The 18,144-nt window shown below is 51.5% G+C and overlaps 6 protein-coding genes across 6 annotated transcripts; 4 read left to right on the top strand and 2 right to left on the bottom strand.

The window, feature by feature from the left end:
• Window positions 1–1,238: 1,238 nt before the first annotated feature.
• Window positions 1,239–3,980, bottom strand: CMQ_3975 (methyltransferase type 11; the record flags this gene model as incomplete). The annotated part of the gene is made up of 8 exons (XM_014319913.1): window positions 1,239–1,362; window positions 2,974–3,222; window positions 3,276–3,365; window positions 3,418–3,458; window positions 3,514–3,580; window positions 3,634–3,675; window positions 3,731–3,858; window positions 3,912–3,980. The coding sequence occupies 8 exons, from the start codon at window positions 3,978–3,980 to the stop codon at window positions 1,239–1,241; spliced, it is 810 nt and encodes a 269-aa protein (XP_014175388.1).
• A 1,351-nt stretch (window positions 3,981–5,331) lies between these two features.
• Window positions 5,332–7,078, top strand: CMQ_4195 (major facilitator superfamily transporter; the record flags this gene model as incomplete). Its single annotated transcript, XM_014320133.1, has 4 exons — window positions 5,332–5,488; window positions 5,552–6,432; window positions 6,495–6,670; window positions 6,916–7,078. The coding sequence occupies 4 exons, from the start codon at window positions 5,332–5,334 to the stop codon at window positions 7,076–7,078; spliced, it is 1,377 nt and encodes a 458-aa protein (XP_014175608.1).
• Window positions 7,079–7,952: 874 nt separating this feature from the next.
• Window positions 7,953–9,008, top strand: CMQ_4045 (arabinogalactan endo-1,4-beta-galactosidase; the record flags this gene model as incomplete). The annotated part of the gene is made up of 1 exon (XM_014319983.1): window positions 7,953–9,008. One exon carries the CDS (start codon window positions 7,953–7,955, stop codon window positions 9,006–9,008), a length of 1,056 nt encoding a protein of 351 aa, XP_014175458.1.
• Window positions 9,009–9,859: 851 nt separating this feature from the next.
• On the top strand, window positions 9,860–11,436 carry CMQ_3953 (sodium bile acid transporter family; the record flags this gene model as incomplete). The annotated part of the gene is made up of 3 exons (XM_014319891.1): window positions 9,860–9,896; window positions 9,972–10,872; window positions 10,995–11,436. 3 exons carry the CDS (start codon window positions 9,860–9,862, stop codon window positions 11,434–11,436), a joined length of 1,380 nt encoding a protein of 459 aa, XP_014175366.1.
• A 222-nt stretch (window positions 11,437–11,658) lies between these two features.
• CMQ_3492 (uncharacterized protein) lies at window positions 11,659–13,197 on the bottom strand (the record flags this gene model as incomplete). Its single annotated transcript, XM_014319430.1, has 1 exon — window positions 11,659–13,197. One exon carries the CDS (start codon window positions 13,195–13,197, stop codon window positions 11,659–11,661), a length of 1,539 nt encoding a protein of 512 aa, XP_014174905.1.
• Window positions 13,198–15,873: 2,676 nt separating this feature from the next.
• On the top strand, window positions 15,874–16,673 carry CMQ_3718 (acetyl xylan esterase; the record flags this gene model as incomplete). Its single annotated transcript, XM_014319656.1, has 3 exons — window positions 15,874–16,291; window positions 16,350–16,432; window positions 16,494–16,673. The coding sequence occupies 3 exons, from the start codon at window positions 15,874–15,876 to the stop codon at window positions 16,671–16,673; spliced, it is 681 nt and encodes a 226-aa protein (XP_014175131.1).
• Between the last annotated feature and the right edge of the window lie 1,471 nt (window positions 16,674–18,144).

Raw genomic sequence — 18,144 nt, 5'->3', positions numbered from 1 at the left:
TATCTTCGACAAAAGGTTCTTCAGTGTTTACAACTTGTCCCGGAAACAATTATTAGGCAAAGAGAACAGCGCATGTAACTCTATTAGTTAATTGATAGAGGTAACGACGAAAGATTTATCCGACGTACCTTGTTGCTTGTTCATTGAAGTTAGTACGATCAACAAAAAGGGTTGGTTTTATTAGCAACATTCTATGGAAACTAGTTCGATTCTCCCCGTTGTCAAAAACGGAACGACGACAGGCGTCACCTATGGGCATGTGACAGGGTTCAACTCCTATGTGCAAAGATGCCGTGACTACAAAATCTACATTCTTCCCTACGCATTGTCATACGCAGCTCTTTCTATGCTTTAGAAGAATGTTAGCGATGCCTCATCCAGACTCTTTAGGACGGGCGAAAATAAGGGAAGAAGAGGATTGTCAGGATGAGGTAAGACGATGAAGTGGAGACGGGTAACATAAGGTATTTAGGCCAGTGACAATCCGTGACCTCCCCTCGCCACAATATAGACTACTACTACAGTCTACCTGAGAATTTAGAACAAACACAGCATGGCCGGCCGGTGGGCCAGTTCTCAGAATGAAGGCTTACGGCCCCATATATATCGTACTTTGATGTATGCGTGAATCTGCTTGCTCCGAAGAGCTTTTCGCATACCCATGATAAATGTTTGGTACTCAGCCTTATCCCAACCCAGCAAAGTGTTCCATACAAAGAGTGTGTAACCTAGTGATTACTTGTTAGATAGCTAATGGGGATTTCCAATCGCTCAAGTTCATTAGGCATGCCCACCTTCAAGGTCATTATCCATTGCAAGTTGGAGGTATCGGCCAACTTCAGCCAACTGAGGGTCAGCCGGCCAACCGCCTACAGGAACCTGTGCGTACTTTAGATAATTACAGATTATAGACAGGCTGGGACACCTACCTTGAAGTTCGCCTCGTGAATATCTGATAGTTCAGTAGAGTTCATTGCTGGTCTTTGCAGGTTGTCTTTGATAAAATTGAATGACCGGCCCAGTTTCTCGCCCCCTTCGTAGAAGAATTGCCCCCATATCTGTATATCGGAGCTGTTATCGGTAGTTCCGTCATCACTAAGGCACAAAGGATTGCACTCGCAGGTCTGCACCCATCCGCCAGGTTTGCAGCAGCGGTACGCCTCGGCCATCAGCGCATTCCAGTCGGTAATGCCTCCACATAGATATCGCAAGTGCACAAAGTCAAACGTATCATTGTTTCAGGCCCATGGTATTGTGGCGTCGTCAATTTCAAACTTGAGATTTGGCGGCACCCATGCAGGCTGAATGGGCGAAATATCTGTACCGATAACCTCGGCATTGGGATACTGATCTGCAAAGTCGCTATAATATAAAACGGTTAAAACTTCTGGTCAATTTCCGTGATGCAGAGACAAGCAAAGACATACATAGCCCAAATACCTATTAAAGCCGAATTAACATGTGCTTTTTTTCAAAGCAGCAAGTACGAAAGTACTGATCAGTGCCTGTCCCAATGTCGATGACTTTCTCTAGTAATTTAGTTGTTAGAGCACAGTCTAATTTGTCTGTAGGTAAGAGTGCAAGAAAGTAAAACCAACTTGTACATCGTTGGGGATCGGTGCTAGAAGCAGCTTTCCTTCAAGCAGCAGGGTGAGGTAGTGATGACTAGTGATACGGGCAGTTTTCGCCTGTCAGAGAGTTGTGTGATCAATTTGTACAAATAAAGAAATGTACGACCAGTCAACGTGTAGTTTTTCAGCGTACTTCTACTGCGATTTACTTGATATCGACCGAATCTTGCTGCTTTGAATCGTTGGGAGTGAAGTACGGCGAGTACTTTTCACTATGAAAAGTTCGTCCCTGGATGGTTCGGTACTTGAGAATGCTACTGGCTATGGAGGCAGTGGAGGTCCTATTTTATACAGGAAAGACAGGCCATGAGTTAGCGATGATTCCTATTCATTCTGTAATGTGGGGATTTTGGCTGCTTACGCTTCGCTTGCTATTGCAGAGTGTCTGTCGTCAAATCCTTCCTGTCATTCAGTCAACGTCAGCTAAGCACATGACTGAGACATGTAGATGGCTCACATCATCGCTATGGTTATCAGCAGCAATGATGTCGGACTGTAGCAGAGGCGAAGGCAAAGGCGATTCTGCAGCCATGAAGGTTGCCGCGTGATCTGCCATATTGTCATACAACAAAAAGATCCCGACATACAGTGCGCACGACGTAGAGCGTAGAGAGGAACCAGATTAATTAGAGAAGCGGGAGATCAGGGAAGCGGGAGGTTTTTACGGAGTACAAAGAGGAGTAAGATTTTTGGTAGGGTGGAACTATTCAGAGAATAAAAAACTCTTGAATACATATCATTTATGATATGTATGGCTAATATGTTACCTTCAGTCCGTATTCACATAAGTGTCACATCGCTTCTCCGAATGTGACCAACAATGCTGCGCTGCAGGCTCACGAGTAGGGGGACAGCCACACATGTTCAAGAAAGGTGTGGTGTGTCATCAATAGAACAGCAATCGAGCAGCCGGTGATAGTAGTACGTAGCAGCCAAACATGTCAACTATTGAAGTTCTAGGCATGGAAAGGCTTCTGGGCCCATATCACGTTGCACCAGTAAAACGCATGCACATCCATGCAGCGCATATCGCGACAAAGACGGGCCCCAAACACGGATATCTCGTCCTTTGACCAGCCGAGCATGGTGGCAAGCAGGCCAACACTGCCCTCGATGTCGTTCTCAAATACGTGCCGGGCGAACAGGCCAATTTTTCTTTCATTTTCGGGTCCTGAGGCCATTCGGAAAATGGAATCTGCCAGCTATTAGAATGAGAGCTGGAGGAGAATGGAAAAAAATCACCGAGACCTTAAACGGAGATTCCTTAATCCTTGGAAATCCAGCCTCTTCCAGGCTTCTTTGTAGGACACCGTCTTGGACAACGGTAAAAGAGGAACCTAACGTCTTGGCACCAGCTCCGAAGATATCGTTCCACTGGGAGGTAGCAGAATCTTCGGGGATAGAGTCGTCATCAGACTCGAACAGGCCGTTGCACTCAAACGACTCGATCCAACCTCCCGGCTTCAGGACCCGGTAGGCCTCTTTAAACAAGGCCGGCCAGTCCCTTACGCTGCCAATAAGCCAACGGATATGCACGTAGTCTACTGATGCTTCATCGAACGTCCATGGCTCTGCGAGATCGTCGATCTCGCTACGACCTTGTCAGCTATGAAGTATAGACGAAGGAACCGAAGAGGGCCATACAAGCGTGCGTTGGGCGGAACCCATGTCGGCTGAATTGGAGAGAGATCGGTGCCAATTATGGTGGCCTGGGGGTGCTGGTCTGCAAAGTCACTAGGCCATATTAGTTGCTGTTTTCCTATTGCAGAAGGAGCAAGATACTTACAGGACCCAGAGACCTGTTCCAGTTCCAATGTCCAAAACTTTCTAGAGCACGTGTTAGTTTCGAAAGTACTGGGTATACACAATATTGCAGCTTTACATTAATTTCCTCCGGCAAAGGCGCCAGATAGAGCTTGCCATCCAAGACCAGTGTGAATACATGATGTCTAGCAAACAGTTAGCGTGGCAAACCAGCAGAATTTCCGTTTGGCTGACCTACTGGATGTCTAGCATGGTGTTCTGGGCATCGTCATTTGCACCCCTTACAATTGTTAGCGCGCTTTGCTTAGCAGGTCCAACGGAACACTCCAACACACCAGTACTGGCTGCCTCCCCGATCACTGTGGTAGGTCCGGCCGTTCAATGTCCGGTAGCGCAAGATGCTCGACGTGATAGACGCCGTGGAGCTGGCGGCATCGTTTCCGAGTGAGGAGTTAGCATCATCCTGGGCGAGCGGTTAGATTGTCGACAAGCACGAAGCAGGAAAGGGCGGCTTACTAAAACAGCAGCCTGAAGAGGCTGGTTCTCGCCGTTAGGTAGGCCGGGCTTGGGTGTAGGCATTGCCATTTTTCCAGTAGATTTAAAGTTCGTTTCCGTGATGCACCAAAATAGCTGAGGGAAAATTGTACGTTGTAGAGAGAGGGAAGAGAGAGGGGGAAATGGAAAACCCCCAAGTAGAGAAACACACATGGCAAAGCGGGAGAAAAAGACGGGACAAATGAAACAGCAAAGGCGGAGGTTGGACTGTGACACGTAATCTGTACGCAGTAGCTCATGCAGGGAATTAAGAGCACTGCTCATAGCGCTTGCTGAATGTCGGGTATTGAGTGGCTTACCGGCGCTTCCATCTCGAAGTGGATCGGGGGGATGTAAAAGATGCACGAAAATGGGGACTCCACATAGCATGCATACCGGATCACACGAAGCTGTGCTGAAATCTCCCGGGTCATGCCAGCCTATAATAAGGTTGGATCCTTATATTCCGATGCAAACCCCTTGCCAGACCCAGCATGTTGAGGTTCCACACTCCCAACGCATCGAGAAATGGCAGGGCCCAGGATTCAAAACCCGACATTGTACATAGTAGTGGCCTCATTCCATATTCCCGCATACGACGTAAGATGTGTCGGTTCCTTGCGCAAATTCTTCCGTTTTTCAGGCCGAGAACCGTACAAGAAAAAACGGGGTCACGTTACCAGGGCTCCTCAGCCGAGGCAACTTTTCGGGGAGTTGCGCGTCATTTAGTAGACATTGTTAGACAGTGTTAGTTTTGATAACCTTCTGAGCGATGCGTATTATATGTCGCCTTGCGCGAGGAGAAGTCTTTATATACTTGTAGTCGGAGATGTGTCTACCGATAGCAAGGCGACATTTCCGTGCGCGATTTGCATTCTAATTCTGGACTAGTCCAATCGTCATGCGGCACATTAGCCTTTTCAGGCATAACGGCCATTCTCCCGGCCGGAGGTGTTTCTGCTAAAGATAGCACGCCGATCGTTGCAGCAAGCGGATGGCACAATCCGAGGCTCCGTATGTCGCTATTCTCTGCTAGCCGTCACCACATTTTCACGGAAACGCCGTGATCGTTATCGTCGCCGCCACAGCCACTAATCTGTTGCCCAGACTCTTATCTGATGTCATCATCGCGAGCCGGACGGCGCAATGCCGTGCTATCTTGTTAGTGCTGATGATGGGGTGGACGTACATAGCCGGACCTCATGTTGGTTTGCTTCGAGACGGGGTCCTCACAACTGCCAGGACGAAAAAACGGCCTGTCTGTCCAATGGCGACGTTGCAGAGTGGTGGTGCAGAGGATCGTTTGGCAGCTGTTGTATCGTCCTTTATATATATGTAGACAAGATAGCTGCCATGCTGTACTATGTAGAGAGTACGCACACAAGTCAGCACAGCATTCGCCATGGCCGACCTTGCGAAGAAGAAGTGGTGGCAGATCCGGTGGTTCTCAGAGGACGACACGGCCGAGGACCGCAAGTTCATCATGAAGCTGGACCTGATCATCGTGCCGTATCTGGTGGTGTCATACTGGGTCAAGAATCTGGACCAGAACAACCTGAGTGAGCAGCGAGCCGACAGACTTGGGACGGGCTGAGACGGACCAGTTGCTGACCGGCCTGCAGACAATGCCTATGTGTCGGGCATGAAGGAAGACCTGGGCTTCTACGGCAACCAGCTGATCCAGCTGCAGACGATCTACATTGTCGGGGCTGTTCTCGGCCAGCTGCCCTTTCTGTTTGTCTTTACGTATGTGCCTATGCACTACCTGTTGCCCGGATTGGACGTTTTTTGGGGCATTTTCACGTTGCTGCAGTACCGTGCGGCCGGCTACTCGGAGATGATGGCGTACCGCTTCATGATCGGCTGGTTCGAGGCTGCCTACTTCCCGGCCGTGCACTACGTCCTCGGCTCGTGGTACCGCCGCTACGAAATCAGCCGTCGCGGTGGCATCTGGTACATCGGCCTGCCCATCGGCACATTGACGGCAGGCCTCGTCCAGGCCGCAGCCACCCAGCGGCTCGACGGCGTCCACGGCCTCGCCGGCTGGCGCTGGATGTACATTATCTGTGCCATTATAACGATTCCTGTCGGTATCGCCGGCTTCTTCCTCATCCCCGGTACCATCGACCAGCCAAACCGGATGCTGCTCTCCCAGCACGACGTCGACGTAGCCCGACGCCGGCTTCAGCACCACGGCCACGCCGTTCAGGGAAAGCTGAAACTGCATCACATCCGCCAGATCTTCACGACAAAGTCCTTCTACCTCGTCGTCCTCGTCGACGTGCTCTTCTGGAACCATAGCGCCAACACCGGCGGCTTTCTGCTCTGGCTCAAGTCGCTCAAGAAGTATAGCTCCGAGGAGGTCAACCAGCTCGGCACCCTTCCGTCTGCGCTCGGCATCTTCTACACCCTCTTCACCAACTTCTCTTCCGACTTGCTCTGGGGTCCGCGCTGGGGCATCACCTTTGCCGCCACCGCCAATTCCATCGCCATGCTGATCCTGGTGAGCTCTCCTGTCTTCTCTATGTACATGCATGCACATGCCGCCTTAACTGACACGCCCAGACTATCTGGAATGTCCCCATTGGCGCCAAGTGGTGGGCCTTCTGCAGCACATCCTGGTCGTACTCGCTCTCCAGCTCGCTCTACGGCTGGGTCAACAACATCCTGCGTGACTCGCCCGAGACACGGTCCTTCACCCTCGTCTTCATCAACATCATCGCCCAGTCGACGACGGCATGGTGAGTATCAGAGTTGCCCTGAGTAGCATTCCTCGCTGATTCCTATAGGACTGGAATCTTGGCATATCCCACTGTTGAGGCGCCCCGCTTTCATAAGGGCTATCCCTTCAGCTTGTCGTGTAGCCTTGGTCTCATCGTTTTCACTCAGGTGCTCTATTTCGTTCTCAGACATAAAGAGTACGTTTTTCTTGTCTACCACAGCTATGGAGATAGTTATACTAACGTTGCTCACCCCTCTTTAGAAGGAAGAAACTACAGTTTATAGACGTTATCGGAGAGGAACACTCTGGCACTGAGGCCATAGCCCATAGCGACGACGAAGCCTTTCCTGTCGTTACAAAGCAGGCTGTCATCACAGAACAGGCATTACCGAATCTTGGAGCAGCACTCAGAACTGAGATGGTCTAAAGTCAGCCATTTCGGTCTGAGAGACAGCTGCACGGTGCACCTGGCGTGGTGGAAAGGAGCGGCTAAATAGAAAACGTAGCAAGCTAGTCGCGGGCCAGCACGTCTCGGCCGACCCTAGCCCTTGTCAAGAAGCATCGGTGCTTATGAAGCGAGATGATGTAGTGCGCAACACAGGCGTTGATGTCGGTTAGCTCCGGAAATTGTCAAGGACAGCGATACATGTACGAGTATGCAAGCTTGAGTACAGAGATGCTTCGATTAGGCAAAACACCGGGTCTGGCGTCTTCTACCACATACGATTTATCGTAATAGTGGATCAAGGCTCACGAGATCGAGCCGCCTACGGGTATAGTACGCACTCGGGTGGACGAGATTACGGGGTAGCGGCTGAAAGCATGGCGTATCTTGCTTCGCTAGTGCCAGTCGCCACCATTCTGTTTCGTCCATCACTCCATCGCTTCCGCTTTAGCCTATTATCATTAGCCCCTCACGACTCCTGAGTCCACCTTGCGTGATGCTGCCAGAGGATGATTCAGGAGTCGTTGTGAACATACTTCGTCCGGGGTCCACGGATGGAAGACGAGCCTGTCGCACTGCATGCCGGGAATTGATCTTTTGACCGCTGGATAGAGTTGCATTGTCCATCACATCTACCCCATTGTGTGTGGAGATCATAAGCGGAAAATCACAGGACATCGTGAAACGGGACTCTGGACGAGGCTCCACCAATTCAACAGCCTATAGGGGTGCCATGATCCGGTCGGATGGCCGGTCACATGTGACCGGGCAAGAATAAAAGGGAGGTCTTTCTGCCCTCGATGATCGGCTTCTCTCTCTTCCCAAGCTTCTGTTCCCCTTTCTATCAAACAACACGATGCTGTCCAAGCTTGTCTGCCTTCTCGCCCTCGGCCTCTCGGCTGTCCAGGCCAAGCTGACGTACCGGGGCGTCGACTGGTCCTCGGTCCCGGTGGAGGAGGATTCTGGCCTAAAATACTCGACGGCCAGCGGCACGACCGAGGCGGTTGAGAAGATCTTTGCCTCGAGCGGCATCAACACGGTCCGCCAGCGGATCTGGGTCAACCCGTCGGACAAGACGTACGGGCTGGACTACAACGTGGCGCTGGCCAAGCGAGCTGTAGCAGCCGGCCTGGGCGTCTATCTGGACCTGCATTTTAGCGACACATGGGCCGACCCGGCCAACCAGGCGATCCCGTCAGGCTGGCCGACGGCCATCGAAGACCTCGCCTGGGAGGTGTACAACTATACGCTCGAGGTGGCCGACACGTTTGAGAAGGCGGGGATCCAGCCCAAGATCATCTCGATCGGCAACGAGATCACCAGCGGGCTGCTCTTCCCGACCGGTGAGCTGTCCAAGAACCCGTACAACACCGCCCGGCTGCTGCACTCGGCCTCGGCTGGCATCAAGGCCTCCACCCTCAGCACACAGCCGCAGATCATGATCCACCTCGACAACGGCTGGAACTGGGAAACGCAAAAGTATTGGTACACGACCGTGCTGGGTGAAGGCCCGCTCACGCTGTCCGACTTTGACATCATGGGCGTGTCGTACTATCCCTTTTACAACTCCAAGGCCACGCTCGCCTCGCTCAAGACGAGCTTGACTAACATGGCCTCGACCTGGGGTAAGGACTTGGTCGTCGCCGAGACCGACTGGCCGTCGTCGTGCCCCAACCCGAAGTACGCCTTCCCGAGCGACACCACGAGCATTCCGATCTCGCCGGCCGGCCAGGCCACCTGGATCAAGGATGTCGCCGCCATTGTGGCCGGTGTTAGCAAGGGTCTTGGCCTCTTCTACTGGGAGCCGGCCTGGGTCTCCAACGCCAATCTGGGCTCGTCATGCGATTACTGCTGCATGTTCACAACCAGTGGTGAAGCTATGTCGAGTCTGGCGGCCTTTTCCAGCATCTAAGCTGCATCATGTGTATGAATAGGAAAATAGGAAGGAAGCGGCCGTAAACTTGTATATTATTGGAGTTTGAATCAAATTTGTTTAATTGTCTTTGCCGGCTAAGCACGGGAGTTTAGCGGTTGCCGCTATACACACGCCAGTGTGCACCGAATATGAGACGGGATAATACGAAGTCTGAATAAGCACATTTTCACAGCTCCTCTACAGTGGCATATTCCACTATAAGTCTGCTTTATGGCTGGCTACAAAAGCGACGTCGCGGCCTTATACGTGTAATAATCTGCGGGTGCATGCCCTCCTTAGCCTGCTTGATCCTAGTGCTATTGCTACTACGTTACGGAGTATACGTGGTATGAATGTGTCATTTTATGGCTTTGTCTGCGCAGGCCCATAGGCCACTGCTGGCGCGGTGGTGCCGGTACTGGTGCTACTTAGGCAGTGCTGAGATTATGCTTTTTGGCGGCGTTTGCCTCTGCGGTGCTCTGTAGGGATTATTGGTTGCTTATATAAGGTGGACCGTTATTTCCGTGCTTATTCGGCGCACGCAGCGTGTGTATAGCGGCCACCGACTTTAACGGGAAACTTCCGGGATATTTCCGTCTTTTTTCCGGTTCGCAGTGGAGACGCCGACTTTTTTGCGGGAAAAGAACGAGTCGCATCATGGACGACTAAGCTGACGAGCTCTATTTTCACTGTTAACTATGAAAAGATACACTAGAAGCAGCCGCACGGTTGCTTGTGAAATTTCGTTTGTGTTGCAGCTGTACTGACGGTGACCTGGATGTGAGCAGGCCAAATTGTGAGCTCCATTTTGGGAGTCTGAACCCCTTCTCTCTTCTTTAGCGCCAAGCATGGCGAAAGATAAGCTTTGTCTAGCACGGCTTCCACGTGAGTTGTACCTGGCCTCGGCTGTCTCTGCATCTACTCGGCGCTCTTCAACCACTAAACCGGGCCCGGTTGCAGATGCGATGAATGACAGCAGCGACCCGCAGCGACGCCAAGACGAGCTGGCGGTGGTTCCTGGCAGCGTCATCTCCGACGGACATGGTGTCTTCCTAGACAAGGACACTGCCATCGCAGCCGAGGCCAGACAGGCATCTTTGCCGGTGTCGCCATCGCCCGTATCGCCGCCATCATCACAGTCCGCTCGATGGCCACACACGGCGAAGCGGCTCTTTCTCCTGCTGCTCGATCAGTGGCTGCTCATCGGCATGGGTGTTGCCTGCGTTCTCGGCTACTTCTATCCCGACGTGGCCAAGAGTGGCGGCACAATCCGATCGCAGTATAGCATCCTCTACGGCGCCGTGGCCTACATCTTCCTCATCTCTGGCCTCAGCATCCCGCGCGAGAAGCTGATCGTCCATCTGACCAACTGGCAACTGCACGTCCTCGTCCAGGGCATGTCCTTTGTCGTCGCGCCCGCCATCTTGACTGCCGTCCTGCGCATCATTGTCGCCGCCGACCATCGCCGCGTCATTGATCGCGCCGTTGTCGCCGGCTACGTCCTGCTCGGCTGCCTTCCCACCACCATCTCGTCCAACTCTGTCATGACCCGTGCCGCCGGCGGCGACGAGGCCGCTGTGCTCGTCGAAGTCCTCGTCGCTAACCTCATCGGCCCCTTTGTTACCCCCGCCTGGACCATCGCCCTGCTGCCGCGCTCGTCCGACTTTGACATCTGGCGCGGCCATGGCGCTGACCTGCGGCCCATGTATGTCCACGTCTTCAAGGAGATCGGCCTCAGCGTCCTTCTACCTCTCGTCGTCGGTCAGTCATTGCGTTGGGCCTGGCCGGCCGTTGTCGAGTCCACATTGACCCGCTTCTACCTCAAGAAACTGTCGACCGTCTGTTTGCTTTTGATTACGTGGTATGAGGTTTTCTGCTTCTTTTTCTCTTCTCCCTTCTACTCCTTCCTTGGCTATTTTCTTCATCTTTATAGACTCTTCAACATTCCATCTTCTCCTCCCTCTTTCTTACTTTTGCCACCAGGACCACCTTCTCGTCGTGCTTTGCCACAAACGCCTTTGAGCTGCTCAAGCCCGGATGTATCGCCTTTATCCTGCTGTTCAACGTCGCCCTCTACCTGCTCTGGACAGCTATCGTCTTTGTTCTGGCACGGCCACCGTGGCGGCCTTGGCCGTCGTCTCGCCTCGGCCGCGCTCTCTTCACAAAGGTCGAACCGCTCGAGACGATCGCCATCTGTTTCTGTGGGCCGGCCAAGACGACCGCTCTTGGCATTCCCCTGCTCAACGCCATGTGGATCACCGTCGACCTGTTGCCGCGGTCGACTGCATCCATTCCGGTCCTCATGTTCACTACCGAGCAGATATTTGTCGCTCATTTCATGGTCTATGTCTTTCGCCGCTGGCTCGCCCGCACGCCGAAGTTGGATGATGAGTTAGGACAGGAGACGACCCTGGAGGCTTCATAGAGCCATAAGAAGAGTAGATTAGAAGTACTCTTGTTCTTTATCTCGCTCTAAATTAAACATCTTATACGGAGCATCCCACAATTTTCAGTGATCCATTCCAATGAGTGATAGTTGAATATTTTGATTACTGATCGTCGATGTGATGCAACAACTATGTCTTCTGGCTTGCTCGATTGCCTCCATGCTCTAAGAATCAGATTCTCTACCGCCAACTTTGTGAAGCTAAACACGCAGCAGTCCTTCCATTCTTTGTCCCACAAAAGCTGGCAGCCTTATCCTCTCGCCACAGCCAAGCCTCAAAATCGTCTGGGCCGAGGCCGATGGGAATGCCAGCAAGACTCTGGCGCCATGCATGGGTGCGACCGTAAAGCGGATGGTCTGCAGGCCGGGTAGCGCAGTCGTGCATGCGGGCACGCTGTGCAAAAACATGGGCACGCGCTTCGTCGCTGTTGGCCACGGCAACCTGGAAGGCGTGGAGGTAAGGGAGGAGGGAGAGGGGAGTGTTGTAGTTGATAGCTGTATCGATATCGTCGTTCTTGTCATTCGTATCGTCCTCCAACAACGCAGAAGCTCGTGTGCTTCTCGTAGACAAGCCAGCGGCGTGGCAACGATGCGCATGCTGCTGGCGGCCGCATCTAGAGATGCTTCCAGCTGGGTGATGCGGCCAAGGCGAGCAGAATCCTGAACTGACGTTTCACGTTTGATCCCACCCTCATCTTCCTTCTCGTCCTTCTCCTCTTCTCCGATTTCCTCGCTGTCACCGTCATGCACCCCACAATTCTCGGTAACCTCTCCTATCACTCCCATCCTGTAGCCATGCTCTTTCACAGACATCATAGCCCGGCCAGCAGCTGCTTCAAGTCTGTCAAGTGCCACAAGTCGCTCTTTCTGAATGCCTGGTTTGCCTAGTCGGCCGAGTTCGCCTCCAAGGGCTGCTGCTGTTTCGCAGAGACTCTTGTGAACTTCGGCCATAAGTGCTTCGCCAATCCATTTCTCAGACTCTGGCCCGTTCTTCCACTCGTTCCAGAGGTATCCGACTTCATGCGCTTCTTGGACTGTCTTTCTATCGACGGTATTGCAGTGATCACGTGCATACGTTGGCCAGGGACATAGCGCGTCCGGAAACCCGTGCTGGGCACCGGTAACATCGACAGCCCACACGGTTTTGTCGGTTTTTAACGTTAGCCGGTATAGAAAGTGTAGCGACAGCTGCTGCTCGTTGGCTTTTGTCTCGGGATAGAAAACATGCGGGCTAGGATGGCCAGTCGTGGAGACTTTCAGTTTGTCGGTGGTAGGAAAAACTGTCACCTCCTCGAGGGACCAGCAGAGGCCTGTCTGATTAGCGGCTTCTTCCCTGCTCTGAACTCTGCTTACCTCCTCCAACTCACTGGAAAAAAGCTCTCTAGCCATCTCGTGAAGACAAACAACGGCGTCGGCAGCAGCCGCATGCGAGAGAATTGCTTTCTCAAGCTCCTTGTCTCCCTTAAAGAGGTCAATAGACAGGGTGTGCAGCGAGGTAGCTGCGCCTTTGCTGTCTGTGTGGTCCGCGTGAATGGTGACGTCTGTTGAGTCGGCCACTACATCCACCTTGTTGATAGCCACGGGATATGCTTGCCGGCGGATGCGCCAAAACGACATCTGCAGCACATTCGCAGCCTGGCGCAGCGTCCTGCGCGATCGCAGCTTTGTGCATGTCGCTTTGTGGTGAGCCCAGTCAGCACTCTGGCAGTCTGCCTGACAGTAGAACGTTTTCACGGCCATGATGCCGGTGCCGTTGGGTCGGTCGTCGTCGGGGTGATTCGGCGCACTGTCGCAACCACTGCAGCGATTGGTTGTGGGCTTTTGGCAGCGGATGCAACGTCCTTCATCGCTGGGAGAGGTAGCAGATGCGTTTTTGTAGAAGCATCCATTTGTAGAACCAGCAACACTCGTACTGCGACTACTGGTACCACTTTCGAAACCGGCCTTCTGTAAGCCATATATGCCGTTTCTTCCAACACCATTAGTCTTCTTATTCGGAGCCATAGCCACGACAAAACAACAATATTCTTCTGATCTAGGCCGTTGTAAAATGTGTAAGAACACGGTATAATCAATGGGCTGCTTGTTACCTTTGTATATCTATTGCCAATAGTACCCAAAGAAACCTAGCGCTCAATATTTTCTACCGCCGACAGCAGGATGTATTCCGTCAGCGTGTGCTAATTCACCGGCGAACTAATGTAGTCCGTTCAGGCGACATGTGCATCTTTTCCTGGAGTCCTAGCCGAGTAGCGGGCAAAAAGTCGGGCAGTATTTTGCGGCAGGTTGTCTTGGCTGTCAGACCTTCAGGCCGTCATCCACACTTGATCGTAGCCAATCGGTCCAAAAGAGCCGCAAAGACCTGGATGATGCAGTAGGATACCAGACAATTTTGGGGCGAGATCGCAGCCACTTTGGTGCACAAAGGCAGCTGACCGAGAATAAAAATCCATGCTGTGCATGGAGGCAATTAGGAAGTTGACAGCCTCAGAAATAGTTGGCCAATAGCAAGTCACAACGTGGATGTGCAAACCTCTGCATGATTAGCGGCACCGCCACTTCGACTTCTTTGCCAATACAACAACATACAGGCGAGTTTGTATCAGACCGAGTTTTGACAGAATGCAGACTTTGTTTCGCGAAGTGGCGGCGCTTTTACGACATCTGCACATCTTACTATGCACTATTTGTGCGCTCGATGGCTGCGTAAATGTCAGCGGTTGTCAAATATGCATGCGCCGTTGTAAGGTGCTCATATGTCAGTGCCAAGTAGACATGGCAAGGTCTGTACGTACACCTCTGGTAGAAACGGGCCCGAGAACAGGTTTTGGTTTACCTTAACGGTAGGCGACGAGAAACCAAAAGAGGAGAATGCTCTGGTTCGATCTACATGCGAGCCTTACGATAGCCACCCTGAAGAGAGTCCCAAAGACTGTCTATGTGAAATGAGGGCAAATAAAAGGCAACGTGAAGCAGCCCCGTTTTAGATACATCCTCTCACTTTACTAAACTTTGCTCAACTTTCTACCATAACCAATTTATTGCTCAATGTTAAGAAAATCTTTAATCGACAGTGTTACTCGAACAATGAGGCTGTTCTTCAGGGAATGCCGACAGCAACAAAAGGCGTCCTCGGCGGCTTCCTACACCGCGGCAGACACTGATGGGAAATTCCTATCAGGAAGCAGGTTAAGCCACTCATCACATCTGCCGACATGGCTGTCACAGGTGTGAAAGCATACACCGCCGCGAGTGCCATCAGCACAGTAGCCATATTCCTCAGTATGGCCTTCTTTTGCAAGGTGTACGCCCGCGCTTATATAATAGTGACCGCCCAAGTTCAAGTAGTATCACCGAACCTTAACAGTCTCCCATGACTTGTAATTTGCTCCGTACGGGTTCGTCTCATATTGTACGCCTGTCCTAACACTCCTGGAATGCTCGAGTTTGCATAAACCCCGTCCGATGATTTAGATGGATGATACACATATGAAACAAAATACTCCTCAGTATTCTCAAAACCACCACAATTCTCAGCTATGTACGTCGTACGGAGTATGGAGTACTTCTCTCTAGAACCTACGGAGTATTTGGTAGCGATTTCACACGACCAGAGTGGGTCGTTTCACGTGCAAACCGGAGTGTGGCTTAAAACCCCGAGGTGCACGGAGTACTCACTCGTAACCGCATACGCCGGCGACTGTTCGGCACGGGCCGATTTCTTGGTATTACACTGCGCCTTTTACTTTAGTATCAGGGCCGCAGCGTAAATTGCAGGTAGCGAGACAATGCATAGCCCACGTGTCGAGGCAAGCATTTGTCACTGGTACCGACACCTTAAACCTGGCGCAGTCTGTTTCAGGAGCATAGTTAAAATGCAACGGAGTAGAAAAATAGCAATTTTCATCTTGAATTGGTACCCGTTCGATGCGCGGCAAACAGGGTAGCACTCGGTGTGAAAAAGCTACAAATTTATGCGACCAAAAGTAGCATGCGGCCAATGAGCTTGTCGGTTTTCACGTCGTGTCACGGGCCAGTGCAGGTGATATTCCCAGACCAATTTGGTCGATCGCATGCCTCTGCTGGGGGCTATGTGGACGACTTGCCGTTTAGGGGTCAAGGCTATCACGAACACAGAAACACCTACCCACATGGGATAGTTCTCCATAGGTGCATTGAGCTCCGCCAATTGCTAAATGTCGCATGGCCACGATGGCCGCCTAGACAAAAGTGATTCGCTCTGTCGCAGATATCCTACTTGAATGTCCGATAATGGAGTGGTCTTTCCGGGCATAATAAGAACTCCCGCATCCCCTCGTTACCCGATCGGTCTCTTCAGTCCTGGCAAGCACACTGATCAAGGGCGAAGGCACTGTCTTCAGGCACACAGTCGAATATATACGCAAAACAATCATCATGTTGACATTTACTACGCTCTCGACTTTGGCTCTTGCGGCTTTGACAGTCGCTGCGCCAGTCGAGTTAAAAACACGCACTACCTGTTACAGCGGTGTTTATGTCATTGGTGTTCGCGGCAGTGAAGAAGATGCGGGATTTGGCAGCACGGCTACCGTCGTCAACGACGTGTTAGAAGCTATTCCGAGCTCTGGAAGCATTGCCCTGGATTATCCCGCTTCTGTCGTTGATCCGATCTACAGCAGCTCCGTGACTGACGGCATCAAAGCCCTGATCACCTTGGTTCAAGACTATGCCGATGCTTGTGAAGGCAAGATTGTGCTGGTGGGCTTCAGCCAAGGAGGAAATGTCATTACCGATGCGCTTGCCGGTGGTGTCCTCAAGCCTACGCCGCTCACAGCGAGCTACGTGGATCACAGTACGTTGCTGAAGGACCGTACCTTACATTACGGCGAGGTATCTAACATCGTCTCTAGTCTCTGCCGTTACCGTCTTTGGAGACCCAACATTTACACACGGACAAACCTTTGACGCTGGCACCGACACGAGCAGCGACGGGGTAAGTAACCTGGTCCCCTTTTCGCCGATACGATGAAAAGGTCTTCTAACAGAAATTACAGATCTTCTCGCGCGGCCACTCCAGCCTTGAGCTACTGAACACATATGCAGACAAGATCCAGAGCTACTGTGACGTAGGCGACGTCTACTGTGCGTCCGGCAGCGACACAACTGCTCATCGTGAGGAGATTCCCACTTGGGCCACTGCGGCTGAAACATTTATCGTTAGCAAAAGCACATAAGGGAATGTATGTAATGCAATAATGTATAATTTTGCCATGAACTGCATTTAGCATTTTTGTGTTTGTGTTTGTCAAGACGTTCCTGTGCTATGAACTTAGCCGTGTCTTTCTTCCAGCCTCGGGCCTTAACAAAGTCCGATAGTAGCGATTTCCAGCGTTTATTTTTTCAAGTTTGGCGATCAACTAAGCAGAACAAAAAAGCTGGATTCTTTGATTATTTCGGTGTGTCTAAAGTCCCTCGTCGAGAAGAATTGGAGCCTAGATGGGTGCACCGCCCGCAACGATTGTCTGACATGGCCCTGGCAACATCAACCTAGCATCGGACTGCAACTACCTAAGCCAAGAAAATAGTGCTATACAATATTACTAACATTTCGTTCTGTCTCTGTATACCGAATCTTTATTATGGCATTATCTGTGCTAGTTGTGGTGGAAACAGCATATGATACCAATCAGAGGCAACTGTACGATTTAACTGTCAATGTAGGTGAAAGTCAAGGGAAGCATCTTCGCACAACTTTTCTTGTGTAAGCAATATGCGCCGGCACGAGCTGGACCAAGGGCAAGCTGTAGGTTACTATGGCGTCTACAGTGGTCCAGCTCTACTGCCTCCTTGCTTATTAGGTTTGTCTTATGTTAGTATTATCCGGGTTGGCATGCAAAGAAGAAAAGGTACGAGCTAGCTACCTGCATGCGAAGATGACAACCCCAACACTGATCCTTCCATTTCTAAGGCCGCAGGCTATCAGTAGACCTTTCCTTGTGTGTAATAATAAATTCTCGCCCGACAGTGATTCCTCCAACGCCGATGGCACTCCCATCTCCGTCACCTGCCTCCTCTCTGGAAATGTCAGTATGCCGCGTATAGCCTTTTCGTCCGATAGTCACCAGTTCAGACTGGTCGTAGGGCGTCTTCGATTTCGACCCAGAGGCCGACGAGCGCAATCCTTTGATAAATGCTCGAAGCATGGGCAGCGAACCAGCAATGAGGGCAAGGTCGCATTCTAGCATGCTGAAAAGGATGACGTGTCCAATTCCAACTAATCAAAGACAGACCGGTCAGCGTATACTAAGCATTTCACAGTTATGAACCGTCCAACTCCTACCTAAATAGTTTTCCTTGGCAAAGTAAGCATCGGCGAAAGGAAGACGCGCTATTGTTGCTATTGAAGCCAGGATTCCGAGGGACAGAACCAGCGTAATCGCAACTTTCCGTCTTTTTTCCATCTGCACCTTTCTCAACATAAGGAAGGGAAGAATCGCCGTTGTGACATCGGTAATGATGTTGAGGGCGGAAATGACCAACGTGATCACGACAGTGACTGTTTTTGGAAGACAAGTGCCCTCTACTTCACCCCAAGATCGAGCTATTGGCCTGCATTGAGCCAGGACGTAAATGGTGACAAAGATGCTGGAGATTGTTGTGATAACGATGAGAGTCCACAGGACGATTCGATGCCAGCGGACCGCA

Source organism: Grosmannia clavigera (assembly GCF_000143105.1).
Source record: "Grosmannia clavigera kw1407 unplaced genomic scaffold GCSC_113, whole genome shotgun sequence".
Taxonomy (NCBI): Eukaryota; Fungi; Ascomycota; class Sordariomycetes; order Ophiostomatales; family Ophiostomataceae; genus Leptographium; species Leptographium clavigerum.
Note: the sequence above shows the minus strand (reverse complement) of the source record. Positions and strands in the feature narration are given on the sequence as shown.